Source organism: Abramis brama (assembly GCF_963993115.1).
Source record: "Abramis brama genome assembly, chromosome: 10".
NCBI lineage: Eukaryota > Metazoa > Chordata > Actinopteri > Cypriniformes > Leuciscidae > Abramis > Abramis brama.
In genome coordinates, this window is record NC_139972.1 from 11,170,733 (window position 1) to 11,191,382 (window position 20,650).

Sequence of the window (20,650 nt, forward strand, 5' to 3'; positions counted from 1 at the left end):
TGATGAAACTGATTAGGCAGATTATTAATAAAGCAATCTTTAGTGGCAGAAGTGATAGGTCTAACATATTTGTAACACAGAGTCAGCTTTGCAGCCTTGGCTAAATTAAGTTTACACAAGACTAGATAATGATCTGAGATGTCATCGCTCTGCTGCAGAATTTCAACGGCATCATCATTGATTCCGTGTGATAATATTAAATGTAGAGTATGATTACGACAATGAGTAGGTCCTGACGTGTTGTCTAACTCCAATAGAGTTAAGAATGTCTTTAAATGCCAATCCCAATGCATCTTTTTCGTTATGTACATGTATATTAAAATCACCAACAATTAAGACTTTATCTGAAGCCAGTACTAACTCTTTGATAAACCGTCTTTGATAAAGTCTGTATGGTGCCCTGTTGGCCTGTATACACAAATCTCAAACGTGATTTATCATTTACACTAGATAGTGTTACATTTAGCACCAACACTTCAAAAGAATTATATTTGAAACTAGACTTCTTAGTAATTCTGAAAATATTACTATAAATTACAGCAACACCTCCCCCTTTGCCTTTCAGACGAGGTTCATGTTTATAAGAGTAATCTTGCGGAGTGGACTCATTTAAAGTAATGTAATTGTTTGGTTTAGCCAGGTTTTTGTCAAACACAGCACATCTAGATTATAGTCTGTAATCATATCATTAATAATAAGTGCTTTTGAAGTAAGGAATCGAATATTCAGCAACCCAAGCTTTATCATTTGCTCATTTGTATTATATTTGCTTTTTATTTGTTAAACATCAATTATTTTACTCTTAAATGGGTTTGGAAGTTTTTTGTATTTCCTAATTCGAGGAACAGACACAGTCTCTATATGATGATATCTAGGTGAAAGAGTCTCTATGTGATGGGATTTATCTGACCTGACGTGAGACAGCTAGCAGACGGTCGGTTTAGCCAGTCTGTCTGCTTCTTGACCTGAGCCCCAATTCATGTTTGAGCTCTAAGACTATGTGCAATATTACTAGAGAGAAGAGCAGCACCATCCCAGGAGGGATGATTACCATCTCTTTTCAACAGGTCAGGTCCGCCCCAAAAACTTTTCCAATTGATTATGAATTCTTTATTATTTTGCAGACACTTAGACATCACATCACTCCTGCGAACAGGAAGGGGGCCAGAGCAAATTACAGTGCCTGACATCGTACTTGCGAGTTCTCACACCTTTTTAACATTAATTTTGGTGATCTCCGACTGGCGGAGTCAACACATCATTTGTGCCGACCTGAATAATAATCTTAGAGAATTTACAATTAGCATTAGCCAGCACTTTTAAATTTGCTTTGATGTCAGGTGCTCTGGCTCCCGGCAAACATGTGACTATGGTGGCTGATGTCTCTATTTTCATGTTCCGTGTAATAGAATCGCCAATAACTAGGGCACATTCAACAAGATTCTCAGTGGGTGTTTCACTGAGTGGGGAGAATCCATTTGTTATTGTAATCGGAATGGAAGAGCAGTGTTTTGTCCCGCGACTACAGCGTCTCACCGTCACCCAATTGCCCTGCTGCATGGGCTTTACAGCTGGAACCGAACAATGTACAGAGTTCACTAAGCTAGTCGCATCCAAAGCAGTATCTAAACCCCTTGCACTCTTACAATTAACCTTGATTAAAGTTTGGATGCGTGTCCAGTTCTGAAATCTTCTCCATCAGCCTGACTATCTTCCTGCATTTATCACATGTAAATCCTGTAAATGCTGACAGAGAAGGCTATGCTATACATGTACCATGAAGTGCAAGTGACAATAAGAGGAGAAGATGACATGACCGTGTTTGTTGACTGATCCTACTCACCACAGTTGATGAACTCGTAAAAAGGTGCGAGCGTGTGAGAGAAAAAATAAACAAATAACTAGAGCGAACAGATGGCACACTAACAGGCTAGCAAATTACTAGCGTGTTGCTAGCAATAACAATTTAGATTGAAGCTAGCGATGTCAGGTTAATGTGTGATGTTGAGTAAGTTATATTTAGCAGTATAAACAACAAGGAATGATAGTACTGTAAATAATGATTCAAAACAGAAAGATATACGAAGCTTACAGACGCAAACCAACTCAGCAGCAGCAAGGCAGACAGGAGCAAAGATGAAATATTAATAGTTAATATTTCCCAATGTGAAATATTAGCATAATTCCTGCCCAAAGGCATACGCAAAGAGAGAGACGATGCTTCAGTGAATTTTAGTGTTGTCATCATGTCATGGAGACTCTTTCAGATGTTAAGCCGGGTTCACACTGTATGATTAGGCCGACTAAGACGCATTTTGCAAATCCTAAAAGATTCCTTTGATCCTAGGCCAAAAACTGAATTTTACCTCTGATGAAATTGTGGCAGTGTCAGAAGATTTGACTCACAGTCCTGCAGTGTTACTACTCCTACGACAACCATCAAATTGTCTTCGTTTTTCAAGACAAGCCGTGACCAAAATAAACGGTAGAGAATTCTTTGTAGCCACCATTTCAATCCAATGTGTAATGCAGCTCACATCACCGAACATGTCATTGATTGATGACGTCTGTTTTTAACGTGTCTTGACTGTCGTACAGTCTGACATTAATGACAACTGATCGTACAGTGTGACATGGCTTACAGTGAGGATCATGTTCGTACAGTCTGACAAGCAACAGTCGTAAAGAACTATTATAAATCACACAGTGTGCACCCGGCTTTAATCAGAGCTTAGGATTTATTTATAAAGCTGTTCCTGAGCAGTACAACCCAATGTTTGCTTGTACACAGCACATTTTACAGAGGACAGTTTCCTGAACCTTGGAGAGTACAAAGACTACTTACCACTGTGAAACGTTCTGCACAAGATCGGTTTTATCATCACCATTTTAAGAATTCAAGTCTGGCTCGAAATGATACGGTAAAACCAACAACATTGTTAACTGTGTTTACAATTGCTTAATGCCTTGGAAGCTGAAGCTCGTGATTATGGTATTGGCCGTTACATTTTTTCAACACACTCAAGGTATTTGGCCAATCACAACGCACTGGGTCTGCTGGCCAATCAGAGCACTCTGAGCTTTTCAGGAGGAGGGACTTTGTAGAAATCAGAGCGTTTCAGACAAACTGGGAATAGAGGAGCAGCAATAATGTACAGTAGCCTATGTGAAAAAATAATGTTTTTTTTTAGCAATAAAGCATTTTAAACTATTTTATTAGGCCGAATAACAAAATAACGAAATAGCATCATATGAACCCTTTAAATTAGCATAAAAATGTAAAACACATTGATTAAGGTATATACTTTTTTATTTTATTGCTGCATCATCAAATAATTTAATTGAACATGGATTTGCTCCATTTAGCATTCAGCAGGCCAAAATTATAAGAGATCACAAAGTATTTAATTATTTCAACCAGAGGAAAATGTTGGATTATGCAACAGACATTATACAACTCAAAGTCTTCACACGGTTAATTAATAATCTATCAGTTTGTTTCATATAGTCGATAAACCAGTGGTTTTAAATTAATAAAAAATTGTCCATTAAATATTGGGTCCGATACATTGAAGCAACTGTACTAAAAATCTAAACAAGTGAGATAATAAGGTACCTAGAATTATTCACAATATCTCAAAGTGCACACAATAACAATTCAGTGCATTTTCATTACCACAATTGTCCATATTACAGAATTCCAGCACGTCTCATGCAGGTTCATACATATTAGTAGTTTCACTGCAAACAGAGTATGCATTAATATCATGGATGTGGAAAAACAAAGTTCTTTATGACCCACAGGATTTCTTGTATAAGGATTTAAATGTAAAAGAAAAGGCATGAGAGTCGGCTGTTTTTGTCAATTGTAAGTTTTAATTTAAAATGTTTGCTATTGTAGCTTAAAATATACATCTATATACATCTAATATCTATATAATGAATTGAATAATATGTTGTTTAAATTTAGTGCATTTAAACATGAATACATCTATGAAAGACTGTATAACTGTACTGTGAACAAAGAGATTCACAATGCTGAATAATTTTTTTTAGGAACAACTTCTGGATTTTAAATACAAATAATGAATAAATGTTGTGTTTGTGGTATACAGCCGCGGATCAGCTGTGCATTGCAAATCCGTCATATGTGACAGCACAAGAGCCCGTGCTGCTTCTGCACCGCATACGTACTGCAAACGGAGTATGTGTGAACCTGCCGTTTCTCTGAACCATTTTTTTTTTTTTTTATAAAAAATGGTTTCCTGAGTTGTTAAAGACTTGATGAATATTTATCTGAACACACCCTCAAAAAATAAAAACTAGATTTGAGCTTAGGTGGTTGCATCAAAGTTTAAAGTGCCCCTATTATGGATTTTTGAAAATTACCTTTCATGCTGTGTGTACTGTAGCTGTATGTGAATGTAAACAGTCTGCAAAGTTGTAAAGCTAAAAGTGCATCATAAATAAAGTTAGTTTATCTCAAAAGAAAGAGTGGACTCTGAACCGCTCAAACGAGTCGTTTGGAATTCGAATCCATTTTCGTTAAGTTCACACATCACGACTTACTACATTTTCATAATGTAGATTACTTACAAATGTAGATTACTTACTACATTTTCATAATGTAGATAATGTTTTCACAATCTAGATGGTGTGCTCTCCACTGTGAAAATAAATTAGGTTTATTTTCACTTCCAAAGGATGTGAAGAGTCAGTCTTTACCATGATACCACAGCAGTATAATCCCAAACTTTTGCTGTGTTCCCTTCATTTTACTGGCGACTGCTTCTCAAATCTCAGAGTCCAACGCAGGATTCGCAAAACGCTTGCTCTAGAAAGATGGGTCAGTCCTCAGTTTATTTGCACCAACTTGCTCTTCAGAATCACAACTTGTAAGTATGACTAATTATTGATGTATACATATTTTCTACCGGGTGTTCAAAATTCGTATTTTTGTGTTTTATATTGTGTAGGTATCCTGCTAACCGGCTAACTCACGTTATCACTGTCTTACTGAAATACTTCTGCTAATCAGCTGCGGGCCACTATTACCTAAAACTGTGTCTATTAATGCAGATTGTCTGTCATTCTTACTACTTTGAGGAAAGATAAAGGATGGAGCCTGATGCTGATGAATACAGTATAGCAACATACAGTATACAGTTATCAGTATACTGATACAGTAGCAACATTTCATAATGTACTGTACCTCAAACTGAGTAGTGTATCACTGAGAAACGTCTTACTCAAGTTGTCCTTCTGATGGGAGGTGCGGGTTTAATAACTAGTTCTTCCAATGTTTCATTATCAGTCTCACGCTCAGATTGAAATGGTAAAATCTACGTGATCGTTCGTAAATGTCTTTAGTTTATGGTGTGTACAATTGCTGAGCTTTAGGAAGCCTCCAGATGGAGCTGAAGTTCAGTTATGACAATGGGCGTTTTTGTTTCCAATGCGTGCTGTACGCGGTCGACCAATCACAACAGACTGAGCTGGCTGGCCAATCAGAGCAGAGTACCTTGCGGAATGGAGGGATTTAAAGAGAATCATTGAAAAATGTGATGTCCGATGTATATTATAAGAAAATGAAACGTTTTTTTGACCTTTGATGACCTTTGACCTCCTACTCCAAAGTAGGAGACTTTAAAATATCATACTAGGGGCACTTTAATGTTATGTATGTTTTAAGTTACATATTGTATAAACCACAAATGTGGTATTAGATTTATACATAAAAAAAACATAGTTCAAAATTTGTAAAGTTCAATTTCACTTTCATTTGTCATTTTGTGAAGTTCTAAGATTGTTTATGTTCTGTGTATATGATTCATAATGTGTATATGATTCATTTGGGTAAGTTAACTCTTTGGCAAAGTGATTGTTTTCAAGTGTTCATTCACTGTTCAGCTTCAGCTTGGGCAGCTCAAACGGCAGTCCCTATAAAAACATTGTTAGATCATTGATAATATCATGCAGTAAAATAGTTTGTTGTTAAACTGGTGTTTCTGAAGTTGAGGGTTAGGGTATACTAATCCACCCCTATTTAGTATCCCTCTTGTCTTTGTTATTGGTGATGAAATAAAAACCCCTTTGTTAATGACCATTTATGTTATGTTAAGTTAATTTGACATTGACTAGATTAACACTGTCTAGGAGGACTCATGTTTTTGACAACCACCACGATGCTTAAATTTTTTTTGTATATCTCCCAGCTTAACCAGCTGAATGTGCCCAAAAACTCTCTAAAACCAGGGGTCTCATTTTTAAAACTGCGTAGGATCCTTACTAAAAGTGTACGTGCGCCTGAAAGCCAAAAATGGCACGCCATAAAATATTCAGACTTATAAAACCGTGCGCACACCATAACCTGCGCAAAATTCCCTTTTTAAATCCCAGTAAGTGGAAGATTGTGTGCACATGCGTCTCCTCCCCCCTCTCCATATATGGAGCTTACAATGCCTCGTTTTACTATGCATATCCTCATCTGCATATCATTTGCATATGCATATTCATCCATGTGATACCATGTTTAATGGTACAAGACATCAGGAATAGATTAGATATGGTATATATAAAGTGTTGTCACATTACATTGCTAAGAATCATTTAGTAGCCTATATTTGGCTTGTTTTTGAATAAATAAAAGTTTATTTATTTATACTTCAGAGAAAGTTTTTCTCAATCTTTTTCACTGGCCAAATGGTCTTTTTAATTGATTTATATTTTTAATGGAAACAGATAGCCCTTATTGTGCATTATTGATCATTATTTGCACAGAAATATTTTCTCAGACCATGAGTTCTGCTATTATCATGTGCTAAGCAATCCTCGCAGTAGTTAAAACATTAAAACACAGCATACCACAAGAAAAGTGTTCAAAAGCATTGCATCCACTACAAATATTTCTATTTATTAGAATTTTTTTAATTACTTCTCTTTAATTATTTCATGAAATTTAAGTGCTTAACTTAAGTACTTAATATTAATGAGGATAGTATATTTAATCTAAATGTGTATATCAAATGTAAAACATAGTTTAAATCATTCTTTTATTTATTTAAACTGTTGTTGTGAACATGCACTGTATTTTTGATTAGGATTCATAATGAAGATTTAAAGTGGTTTTCCTTCATCTGCCGTCTGTCCTTCAGCTCACCATCGGTGTCGCCAAACTGCTCTGTCTCTAAAACGTTCATACGCATGGGTCAGAGTTTGTGTGCAGGTACACACATTTTCTTGTCAAGTTTGTTTTTATAAATCACAACTTATGCGTCGGAAGTGGCGTACGCCTCTTTCAGGGCCTGTTTTGTGTGTACGCAACGGTTAAATGAGGCCCCTGGCAACAGACCAGCCTGACCAAGCTGGGACACCAATTATGATAAGCAAACCATGTTTAGGCTGGTTTAGGAGGTTCGGTTTTTTCTGGTAGTTTAATTAATATTACTTTACTTGCCCCTCTTTTTTAAGGGTTAATAATTATCAACCTATTTTTGTACTGGGTCTAAAATCTAAATCAGTTTCACAATAAGTTGATTTTCTTTTATCCTTCACCACAACATTAGAAGTAATACAGTGATTAACAAACATAACAAATGAAGATAATCTTTCCTCTGTGGCTCTTTTATTATTAAACTTCCCATTTAAAGGTATTGTAGGTAGGATTTTTATAAAAAACTTCTTTTCCAAATTTGTTTAAACTTTATTTATATATCAAAACATAATTAAAATGTAAGTACTCTGAAAAAGAAAGTATAAAAATTGAGTGTCTGTAGACCTCTCACGACTGTTTTAAAGACAGCTCATTATTTCCATTCACTCCACCCCCTCCCTTCTGGGCTCCTTCCAAAGCCACGCCCCCAAAACACATGAACGCGCGACGCCGACCGCTGAGCTGAAGACGCATTATTTACCTGAGACGAGTGGAGAGGAAGGAGCACAGTGCATGTAGTGACATCATGTCAGAATCACATGTAATAAAAAAATCTAACTTTATCATTATGAATATAAACAAATAAGATGTATTTTAGTACTCACTATCAAGCTAGCATATTGATATTGGTAAAGTTTAAAATATATATTTTTTGATTCGCTAACGAGCTAGTTATCTATAAGGCAAAGCTAAAAACAGGTTGCATTGCATACACGTTTTTCCATTACCATCAGTTACACTGTGATGAAGATGAATTTCGTGTAAGATTCATAACATATATGGTGTTCTGCATGTAAGAGTTTCCATGATGAAAGCATTGTTGACTCTGATGAGGACTACATTCCAGAGACAAGTACCGCATCGTCAGCTCGAGGACAGGTCCGGGGTCGAGGGCGAAGCAGAGGAGGTCGTGCAAGAGGCCGTGCAACTAGGGTCCGAGGATATTGACACGCGTTTTATTCAAAGACTTTTTGTTCATTACCTTCTCTAGTACTGTCTTCCTTTTTTGCCTTGTTTGCCTTCGCTAACTGCATATGCCGGTAATGTGAATTTTTGATTGCTCTTTCTCTGCCATTGTTTTGCTATTCCTAGGTTCCGTGCCTCTTGAATTCCTCAAATCAAACGGGTGCGCGCGCATATGGGCAGATCCTGTGTGGCAAAAGGGTGGTTGCCATGGTTGCGAGAGAGTGACAGTCACCTAATCCAATCCTTTGTTTCGTCCCGAATGGAAATAATGAGCTGTGTTTAATGCAGATTAAACGGTCTAGAGTCACTCGATTTTTATACTCTTTTTTTTCAGAGTACTTACATTTTAATTATGTATTGATATATATAGAAAGTTTAAACAAATTTGGAAAAAAGTTTTTTATAAAATTCCTACCTACCCTACCTTTAAATGTGATCAATTAATCAAGTTAGGACTTGTAAATCAAGGTTAGTCAGTTTATTTTTTGTACCTGTTAAACTGATCTGAACTGAGAGAGTGAAGAGTGTGTCTTTGTTCTTTACAGGTTGCATGATTGTGGCATGACAGAGGAGGGTTGTGCTGTTCTGGCTTCAGCTCTGAAATCAAACCCCTCTCACATGAGAGATCTGGATCTGTCAGTGAATAAAATAGGAAGATCAGTCACACTGCTTGCTGCTGTACTGAAGGATCCTCGCTGTGAACTGGAGATACTGTGGTAAGATCATATTTGACTCTCACACATGAATCACAATGTAAAGTATATTTGAAGTGTTCAGCCTCTTTCTGCTGCTGTGAGTTCAGCTGATTGAGCTGTAAATGATTGAACACATGAGCTGATCCTCAGTAACATGAAACTGCAGGACTGAGAGTCACACTGAAATACACACTTTCACACACAATCAACATTTCAGTCTCTTGACTTTAAACAGACTTTAAACTTTAAACTCAAATCAAATAAAAACACAGAGGGCCCCATCATACACCCGGCGACCAGGCGTGACTCACGCAAGTGTTTTTTGCTAGTTTCAGCCCGATGCAGTTATCATCAGTGTCGGCGCTAGACCAGGGCTTCCTGGGGCTGTAGCCATAGCAAAAATTTGCTTAGCACCGGCGCAGCCTCCCCAAGGATTTCCTAATGATTTTCCTGTTTTTTAATCAGTGATCTTTTTGAAGATGTGTATATATATATACAGTGCAATGCATAAGTGAATACACCCATGCTAAAGTTGACTAAAAAGAGGAATAAAAAATCATATTTTGGAAATTGAACTTAATGCCTTAATTTAAAAAATTAGGAAAAATCCAACCTTTAAGGACACCAATTTTCTTTGTGAATGAATAATGTATCGTAAATAAATAAATGTTCTTCCTTAAAATACATGGTGCATAAGTGAGTACACCCCTATGTTAAATTCCCATAGAGGCAGGCAGATTTTTATTTTTAAGTATTTTTTTTACATTTTTTTTTAGGATACTATGCATCCTGATAAAGTTCCCTTGGCCTTTGGAATTAAAATAGCCCCACATCATCACATAGCCTTCACCATACCTAGAGATTGGCATGATTTTATTTCAGTTAGCCTAAAAGCTAGTTTGATTTGCATTGAGAGATGATCTTATGGAAAGTACCCCATGCCAATCTCTAGGTATGAGGTTTATTTACGATACATTATTCATTCACAAAGAAAATTGGTGTCCTTAAAGGTTGGATTTTTCCTAATTTTTTAAATTAAGGCATTAAGTTCAATTTCCAAAATATGATTTTTTATTCCTCTTTTTAGTCAACTTTAGCATGGGTGTATTCACTTATGCATTGCACTGTATATATGTATATATATGTGTGTGTGTGTGTATATGTATGTTTTTTATTTATTTATTAATTCATTTATTTATTTTATATATATATATATATAATTTTTTTATATATAAATTTTTTTTTTTTTTTTTTTATTAGGATAGGACACTAGTTAGACAGGAAGTGAGGTGGGAGAGAGAAAGGGGGGGCGGGATCGGGAAAGGTCCACAAGCCTGGACTCGGATTCGGGTCGCCCAAAGCACATCGGCGCTATGTCAGCACACTTGCTCGCAAAGCTATCGGCGCAGACCATAAGTTTATTATATTTGAGTACAAAGTATATGCTCAATAATACTTTTGTAGGGACTAATTACATGCTTGATTAGTCATATAAAAGCATACTTTATTTGTGTTAGTACATTACAAATTCATTAGGAGTGTCTTCAAAAAATACAAGCAATATACCATAAGTGTATTAGATTATATATGAGTAAAAAGTATATGCTCAGTAATACCTTTGGTTTATTCCAAATACTACAAATTGCACACTTTGTCTTCAATAACAAATGCATATTAATAAACAAATATTATTTATATATACTTTATTTATATATACTATATATACTATTGTTATAATGATCATTTTCAGCACACAGTTAAAAATATTCCTAAAATATATTTTTAAGTAAAGTGCAAATAAATACACTTTTTTTAAAAAATAAACAGAATTTTCACTTCAAGTTTATTTTTCTAAAATATATTTTTAGTCAGTGTAGTCAATTTTGGTCTAAAGTCAATGGCGCAATATTATTATTTTTTGTTATTTAAAGAGTGCGTTAGTAATGCGTAGGTGGGTCCAGAACACACGTACACTCCGCTTATTACACACACAGGGACACGCAGCAGCACACAAACATGCCAAATATTTAAAATAAAAGGATTACAATGTAAAAGATTATTATTGTGTACATAAAGATATGGTGGAATCCGGCTTGTCCTGTAGATGGTCTGCTTGCGTGCTTTTACCTTTCATTGAGCAGATCCGTTTGCTCTCTGAAGACACGTTCAGTCTTTCCACTATCAAATTCCGTCATGTAAATAGGTTTAGGCTCCTAAACCAGCCTAAACATGGTTTGCTTATCATAATTGGTGTCCCAGCTTGGTCAGGCTGGTCTGTTGCCAGGGGCCTCATTTAACCGTAAATTAAGAGAATAGAGAAAACACTTTCAGTCCATGCACCGGGTGCGCCAACCATGTTTCCCGTCGTTAAACTAGCAAAAGTGGTTTCGGACACGCCCTAAGTGCACTTGCACCGTGTACTTAGACCATGCGCTTAGATTGTTAAAATAGGGCCCAGAATGTCAGTGTATTGAAGGGTTTGAAGAGGAACTCCGTGCTGAACAACTATCCAGCTCAGTCACATGAAGACAGATTCAAAATTTCCTCAATTTTTTCAATATCATTTTCACAAGTTGAAATTTAGGGGTTAGGGTTTGGGACAGCCACCTCCTAATTGAAAGTAGCCCATAAATTATGATTTTATATATAAAGCTTACTGATATCTTAAATATTATTGTGGGTTTCAATAGATAATTGAAGGATCTTAGTAAACATCTAAGATTTTAATAATTAAATGCTTTTCAATTGTGTTTTTTGGATGAGGGACAGCAGTTTGCACCAATTCTGTAGAATGGCCCATATATTCACAGTTCACCATCCACTCATTGTCTGGTCTCGTCGCAGTTACCACTGCTTACTGTCAGACTCCTTACCCTTCTACTTATGTGATTGTCTCGTCAAAGTCTCCAGTCTTCTATCCATCATCCTGATCCAGATCTCCTGTCTTCGTGTTCACTCGTCAGCTGCACAGAGAATCCTCTTCAGTCATCGCCATCATTCAGCAAGTCACCATCCACTCACCATCGTCTGGTTCCCGCTGTTTCACCACCACTCTGCTTAATAAACACTGTTTGCACCTTAATACCTGTCTGTCTCCTTCTGTCTTGTGACAATTTTGGGAGAAGGAATGGGATGGTCAGAAACTTTTCTCATAAGAGTGTTTTAGTACATCAGTGGGCATTTTATTCAACCATTTGTGAATGAAGTCCCGGATAATACAGGGAGATAGTGGAAAGAGGTGTTAACATTCAGATTGCGGCTTATGATACATTATTGTCTCTGATGGGTAAACAACTCGTCACAAGGTCAGTTCTATTATTGTGGAGTGATGGAATCAATGAAGGTTTTAATGTGTATGGTTTTATTCTTTTAAATATTTTAAAACAAAGGGTGAGGAATGTTTGCTTGCTTTTCTAGTAGGTCAAGTGAAAATGTACATTTAAGCATGAAACAAAGAATTGATTTTGGAGTTGACTGGGATGTGGTGACTGTTTTCAAAGCAAAGATAAAACTTTTTTTTAACCCTGTATTAATTGAATTTTGAAACCATCTGAACTAAGAGATAATTTCTAATTTTGAAAAGAAAAAACCTTTTGCAATTTGTTGACTGCGTATAATTAAGTTGTTTTTTGTGGTTTTCTTTGGGGAAAAAAAGTTAAATCATCTCTCGTAAACAAATCAATGCTTCATACATAGTTACAGATATAAATAACTGTAAACTTAATTAAAATAGATTAGACATAAAAAATACAGATCCTGATCCATCAGACATTTTGATTTTTTTTCCCTTTAAGTTTGTACTTTCTCTTAAGTTTGTAATAATGGATTCACTGCTAAACTGATCTGGTCTGAACTGAGAGAGTGAAGAGTGTGTCATTGTTCTCTACAGGATGGGTAATTGTGATCTCCCAGAGGAAGGTTGTGCCGCTCTGGCTTCAGCTCTGAGATCAAACCCCTCATACCTGAAAAAACTGAATCTGTCTGGGAGTAAAATAGGAAAATCAGGAATGAAGTTGCTCTCTGATCTGAAGGATGATCCACATTGTAAACTGGAGACATTACTGTGAGTAATTTTTTATTTAAATCCTTTAAATTGACCCAATTTCAATAACAGACCTCGTGTGTAACTGGAGAATATAAGATAATAATTCAGCTCCACTTTATTCTCTGTAAACTGTTTTAATAAGAGTTTAATTCTGTGATGTGAATATGATCTATGAATATATGAGTATTTTCATCTCTTACAGTGTCTCCATCTAAGTGATTAAGAGAGAGTTGTTTATCAGTTGTTTACCATATCAACAGCAGTAATGTCTCATACTCATATGTGACTGTCTGTGTTTTATTGAATTCACAGTATTTAGACGTCAGTTCAGTTTCCTCAGGATCAGCTGATGGTGAATAAGGAGCCGCTACAGAGACTGAAGACACAGAGACACACAGCGTGTGTGTGTGACTTCACACCGGTTTCTTGTTTTTTATCTTTTTGTGGGTCTGTTATTCTCAATTACCTCAATGATATATTACAGGACCTGAACTTATATAAGAACTTGTCCAACTGTATAATTTAATACAAATTTTTTTATGCAGTGGCCCATGAAAATAAATGCTGGAAAACACCATTAGCAATTTGGAATTGTTCTGGATACACTAGATATTGAATACAATGTAGGTGTAACACTCAATATACACTACATGTTTTTATGAAACTGTAAGACTTGAGAAATTAGAAAATGCCGGGCAGTCTGGTTGAGGAACAACCACTCCCTGAGAAGACAAAGGACCTTTCTGGAAATTAACATTTGAACTCTCTCTTGTGAAAGTTGCATCACCATTTGAGACGCAAGTCTCACCTAAGCAATCTTAATCTAGTTTCATTCGATTTTTGTCTTTAATGAATGTTTTGTCGATGTGCTCAGCTTTGTTCCTTGTATTCCCTGTTTTCCTAGTTCTCTTGTTTGTATGTATTTGTTTTTGTTTTTTTATGAAAGTTATTAGTGGTTTGGTGCCTGTCTTCCTCATTTCTGAGTTCACCTACGTGACAGTGTGCAACTCAAATCTGGCCTGCATCATTTCTCAATCCCATCTGCCTCTCTCTTCACTTTTACAATTCCTAAAATGGCAAAAGCCCTAAAAGTAATTAAAACAAATTAAATGTACAATACGTAAAAAAATTCAGTAAGGGGTCAGTAAGATTGTTATAAAATAAAATGTTTTTACAATAAGGATGAATAAAAAGTGACAGTAAAGGTCATATTCGTTCCGGTGAAATCACAAAACAAAATGCACACAAACGTGTCCCTGGTTGATATACAACCACATTACGTTAATTCTAAACTATAAACTATTGGCTTGTCTGCTGATGTCACAAGAGGGCACAATGAGCACATTAATGATTAAATCATGATTTCACTTTTCTAACTTTAGTTAATGTTTAATGTTGCTGTTTGAGCATAAACAACATCTGCAAAGTTACAATGCTCAAAGTTCAAAGCAAGGGAGATATTTTATTTTAAAGAAATTGCTATACTGATTGGCTTCATCACTGTCTCCTCTCCACCAGTAAGCTGGTGTGTGGTGGGCGCTCTGGCGCAATATGGCTGCCGTCGCATCATCCAGGTGGATGCTGTACATTGGTGGTGGTTGAGGAGATTCCTCCCTTCCATATGTGAAGCGCTTTGAGGACCCTGAAAAGCGCTATATAAATGTAACAAATTATTATTATTATTATTATAACACCTCAGCAGTGCCACAGGCTGATAGCATCCATGCCACTCCGCATTGAGGCAGTAATTCATGCAAAAGGGGCCCAAACCAAGTACTGAGTACATATGCATGATTTTCAGAGGGCCGACATTTCTGTATTTAAAATCCTTTTTTATTTTTTTTTATTTTTTATTTCATGTAATATTCTAATTTTCTGAGATTTTGAATTTGGGGTTTTCATAAGCTGTAAGCCATAATCATTAAAATTATAACAAATAAAGGCTTGGAATATCTCACTTTGCACGATATTCAAAATTTTCGAGTTTCACCTGTATATAGGCCTAGCCTATCAAATGGCAGATGAAGGAAAACCGTAAATCTTCATTATGATTCATAATCATAAATACAGTGCATGTTCACAATAAGTTTAAATAAATAAAAGAATGATTTAAACTATTTTTTACTTATGATATAAACATTTAGATTAAATATGCCATTCTCAAACACTTAAACTACATGAAATCATTATGGAGAAGTTACATAATTTTATATAGTGGATGCAATGCATTTGAACACTTTTCCTGTGGCATGTTGTGTTTTAATGTTTCATCTACAGAGAGAATTGTTTATGATAACAGATAGATATATAGAATATTTTCGTGCAAATAATGCACGACAAGGCCTATCTGTTTCCATTAAAAATATAAATCAATTAAAAATACTATTTGGTCAGTGGAAAAGATTGAGAAAATCTTTCTCTGAAATGTAGCCTATTTTATAGCCTATTTTATTTATTAAAAAAAAAAAAAAGACAAGGATAGGCTACTACATGATTTTTATCAATGTAATGTGATGGCGGATGTCTCATATTTTCCTAATGTCTTGTACCGTTAAATGTGGTATCATGTGGATGAATATGCATATGCAAATGATATGCAGATGAGGATATAGTAAAACTAGGCATTGTAAGCTCCTTATATGGTTATTTCGGGGAGGAGACGCATATGCGCACAATATTTCGCTGACTGGGATTTATACATAGACAGTATAAGAAATGGACACAGCGACCCCATAGACTTCAACAGAGAAAAGTGAAGTCAATTAGAAGCACTCACTTCCTGGTGGCTGAGTGTACTGCGCAGACTCAAACTGAGCTTGAGACGTGGATGTGACGTGAGCAGCCTGTCTGACAGATGTAAGTTTTCTAGTAGCTGTGCCAATGAAATCTGAATCATTCCCTCCCGAATCTCGCAGAGATGGAGAGCGTGAGTAGGAGCTGTCCATGAGCTAGGAGCAGGAACAACGTCATGACTCTCTATGGGCTTCTCCCTTGACTTTATCGGACTTTATGCCTCCACATCCCCCCGATTGACTGCAAGCTTCTCCTCCTGTCTATACGGTAATTTCCAGAGAGTCATGTGGTTATGACACAATCGTTAGCCTATTTTTACAAAAACTGCTTCTACAGGGCCATAACATAAGATACAAGGTAATGAAGCCTTTTATACATTGTCGTGTTTCTTTAGAAATAAATAATGGACAAATGGAGTCTTTAAACGCCTCAGATGTAAAGTTATTCGCTGTCAAAGTGACGCCAAAATGAATGGGAGTCAATGGAATGCTAACAGCATGGCGGCCCCCGGGGATGGTATGCTTTCCGGGTGCTGGATTACCCCCCTGGATTTATAAAGTGAATTTTGCGCAGGTTCTGGCTTAGCTACGCACGGTTTTATAAATAAGTATTTTATAAGCAGCACTTTTAGTAAGGATCCTACGCACAGTTTTATAAATGAGACCCCAGATGTAAATGGGTATGTATCTGTCTCCCTCGTTGTGATCCGTTCGACCAAAACACATCTCAATACCAGGTGTAAACAGGGCCAATGCAGAGTGACGGGTCTATGGATTGGCCATTAGACTTTAAGATCGGATACAGACAGACCTCAGGTATAACATTACTGTAAAATATCTAATTTAAAGATACCAATACCAAAGATTTTCCTAATTGAATGGCTAATTCATGCCATTTGTCGACTAGTCACATCACGTGTTCATGATATTAATTTAATTACTTAAATAGGGTGAGGGGGGTAATGGTAATGAAGTAAATGGTTTGAGTTTCAGGGCTGAGAAAGAATAATGGTTTTGTGGTTTATTTTAGCATTTGTGTTAACATACGACTAACATTGCTTGATTGAACACCGCCATCTCCTGATTGTACAACTCTCAGGATCCGTAAATTAAAATTTTGTTAACCAATTAAGCTTCTTCTAATCAGCTAAAGTTCGTCAACTATTAGGGGGCAACCCTATAATGTGGTATTTTAGGTTTAGATCAAATCTGATGAAGATGTTTGAGTGTCTGTATGAGGGAACAGCAAAGCAGGGAAACCCAACACTCCTGAATGAGATCATTCAAAGACCCAGAACCAGAAATGATTAATTATAATTATAATTAATAAGGAGCCGTTACAGAGACTGAAGACACAGAGACACACTGACGTGTGTAACACACGTGTTTTGTAAGTTTTATAGGTAATGGCCCATGAAAATTAATTGTTTTAAATGATCTAGATATTGATTACAATGTAGATGGTGTAACACACAATATAGGAACATTTGTTTAATATTTTCCCCAAAAAAATGTTAACCTTTTTTTACATGATGATCTATTAAAGTTTCCCACTTTAATCTTCACATTATTATACTCATTACTTGTTTTCCCTCCTGCACCTGAACAAAGTTATAATTGCAATGTTGAATCATATTCCTCTTGATCTGAATCCAACAACAGAAAGCAGTGATGTGTGTCACTCCTGCTTAATTCCACACTTACAGTAATATTAATATTAATAATGTTCTATTTATGGTGAAAAACATATGCATCATTTTTTTTATCCTGATATTTCAGGAATTTTCCTAATTACATAAATTTGATTTTGAGTTAATGATAATGATTATGAATCTTTCTCTTACACTCATACACACACACACACACACACTCTCTCTCTCTCTCTCTCTCTCTCTCTCTCTCTCTCTCTCTCTCTCTCTCTCTCTCTCTCTCTCTCTGTCTCTGTCTCTGTCTCTCTCTCTCTCTCTCAATTCAATTTAAATTTAAGTATTTGCATGATTGTTTACATTTTCAAATGGTCCAAATATTAATTTTTGCTTTTTTAATGATTTGGTTTATTCTGATTTGGTTGTTTTGTGAAACTGTTTTTTCTGGAGAACAGAGTCAGACCGTGCCTCAGCCGTGTCACCCCCATATCAGTGAGTAGAGATTTCTGTTCTTTAGTTGCCAGTTTTAAATCCACATCAGTTATGAGTGAATGGAATTAAATTGTGTCCTACATTTAACTTCTAATGCCATAATATTGTAAAGTTTTATAATATAGGCCATTGTGCATATAGAGTCAAATGAAATGCGAAACATCAATATATAGTTTGTTAAATATCACAATATTTTAACCTTTAGCAATTCTGAAAATAGTGATTTTAATTTTACATAGTGATGGATTTTGGAAAGTTGAGTTTTGTCTACACCTGGTGGCCATTTTCATGAACTGCAGTCTGGTATATACTCTCTAGAATAGGCTATATTGTATTATATCTGACTGGTTATATGTTGGTGTATTGCTCTGCAGAATGGGGCAAGACAAACTTAACTACAGATGGTACACATACATGAGAAAAAATGACTCTGGAATGCCAAATATGTCTTGTCATTTTCACTGCCTTCCACAGCATAATATCTGACCTTTTATATCACTATATTTAAGGGGGAAAAACAGTCTGTGATTATTTTTAAGTGAAGATATCGAGACCTTCTCAGAGACCCAAAAGCAATCCAATTTGTGAACTAATGATATTTTTCTGTGCGTAATTGAAAGCATTTTGAACGACATAAAATAATTAATTTGCTTATCATTTGCTCACATTTTCAGAAGGAAATAGACTAGTGGGTGGATTGAATTGGTGTGTTGAATATGTGTTTTGACTTCTTTGTTTTAAGTTTTTAACATTTAGCCTATACCAGGTAGTACTGATCCTACTGAGGTATTGGCATTTACAGTTTGAGATGATATATGGATCTCCACAGATCTATTCTCAGAAGTCATAAAAAGACAACCAAGCAAACACCTTACCGTTAAAAATCATGGGCCATTCTCTAATGACCCAAACAAATCTTACTCTTCAGCTCTGAACGTTATCATAAACAACAAACCTGACACGTAAGTAACATTGTCTGAAAATATCCTGCAGACACACCAAAACTTTCACATGCCAAATATCCTCTAAAAAACATGAACCCCTTCATCTCTAATGATGACCCAAACAGACCTTATGTTGCAGCTCTGGAATGCTATCAAAAACAAATTAGATATAAATATAAATCTGATTTAGTTATATTTAAATGTATCCCTATTTGTTAAATACTGCATGACAAATTATTTGACAACATTGTCTTTTTGTATTCACACTGTATTTATCATGGTGATAAAAGCTGGTTGAATCTTTTTAGAAGTAGGAATATTAAATCATATACACGTATGAGAAATAAGCACACTTTTTGCTTTAATCCATTTAACAATCTAAAGTTTAACACAAATGATACACCAGGTTTTAACGCCACAGTTAGATATTTTGTTCCCCAGTACTTCTGATGTTTGGCCTTCAATAGGTAGGGTATAAGATTATGCTTTTGAAATAAGTTTAGTACTAAAACTCATTTACATTTACATTAATGCATTTGGCAGACGCTTTTATCCAAAGCGACTTACATTGCATTTCAAAGTACACATTTACATTCTTATCAGTTCTTGCTTTCCCTGGGAATCGAACCCATGACCCTTGTTTATGATGCAACTTAAACTAAATGGACTTTTATAAACCTCTCATTCTCAGTGTGGACAATATTGTGTAAGGACCTCTCTTTCAAAAAAGTGTTTAGATTGTTCTTTTATAAAGTAAATTATTTTTGTGGTGGTAGTTAGTATATCAGTGGGTCAGTGCCAGCATACACCTAAAGGATGTACAGAACGAACAGTTCTGAATATAAATTGAGTAAAATAGAATTAACACATAGGCATAGAACAATAAACAGTAAATAGCAAAAAGATCATTTGAAATCTAAAGAGATTTACTTCATTAATCAGCATAGTACTGCTTAAATCAGATTGGCAGGGGTGGCATGCTTTGACCACACCATCTGTCCAATTAATCAACTTTACCTCTATTTAATCCTGTTTTTATTAAAATCCTGAGAAGATTACTTGAAATTGTATTGGAGAAATGTTTTCAACACAAAGTATGTTTACCTGTTTCCAGTACATGTAAAACTCAAAGTGTTAATTCTCACTTTTCCATATCAGGCTAAAACACTTTAACTGCATTAGTATGGTCTAAGATTAAAATGAAATTTTTAAAATCAAAATCTCAAATTACATTTTACTCAAACCACTAATACTTTAAAAATTATCCTAAATAATTAATAATATTATTATATCTTTAAGATTACAGAATGTTTATGAGTATATCATCATATAATATATAGATTTCATTTATGAGTGTATACGTTGCAGGGGATATTATATAAGAAGTCCCAAGAATCTCAACAGAATGAATGTTCAGTAATCTGTTTTGGAAATTGTTAATCGTCTGAAGCCAGATTTACTATAACGGGAACACTGATCTTTGATAGTCTGATTGATTTATCCGCTGCATTTGATCTAAAATACTAAATGTGTACTAAATGTCTTATGCAACGTCAACTAAATGTGGTGGCACTTTGTGATCCTGAGTGGATCATGCACAAGCTCATGCAGATCAGAGATCAGGGTCACACATGGGTC

General features: G+C 35.5%; 1 protein-coding gene across 4 annotated transcripts in view; it reads left to right on the forward strand.

The window, feature by feature from the left end:
• Positions 1–15,167, forward strand: part of LOC311090582 (NACHT, LRR and PYD domains-containing protein 3-like) — a 28,671-nt gene extending 13,504 nt beyond the window's left edge. The window contains exons 8-10 of one of the 4 annotated variants that reach the window (XM_084125952.1): positions 8,944–9,114; positions 12,983–13,156; positions 13,451–15,167. In XM_084125952.1, coding sequence (XP_083982078.1) covers positions 8,944–9,114; positions 12,983–13,156; positions 13,451–13,457 — 352 coding nt within the window. In that variant the 3' untranslated portion in view covers positions 13,458–15,167. Of the gene's footprint in view, positions 1–8,943; positions 9,115–11,996; positions 12,388–12,982; positions 13,157–13,450 lie in introns of those variants that run through there. The other 3 variants (XM_084125953.1, XM_084125951.1, XM_084125954.1) reach the window with 3 other exon arrangements.
• The last annotated feature ends 5,483 nt before the right edge of the window (positions 15,168–20,650 follow it).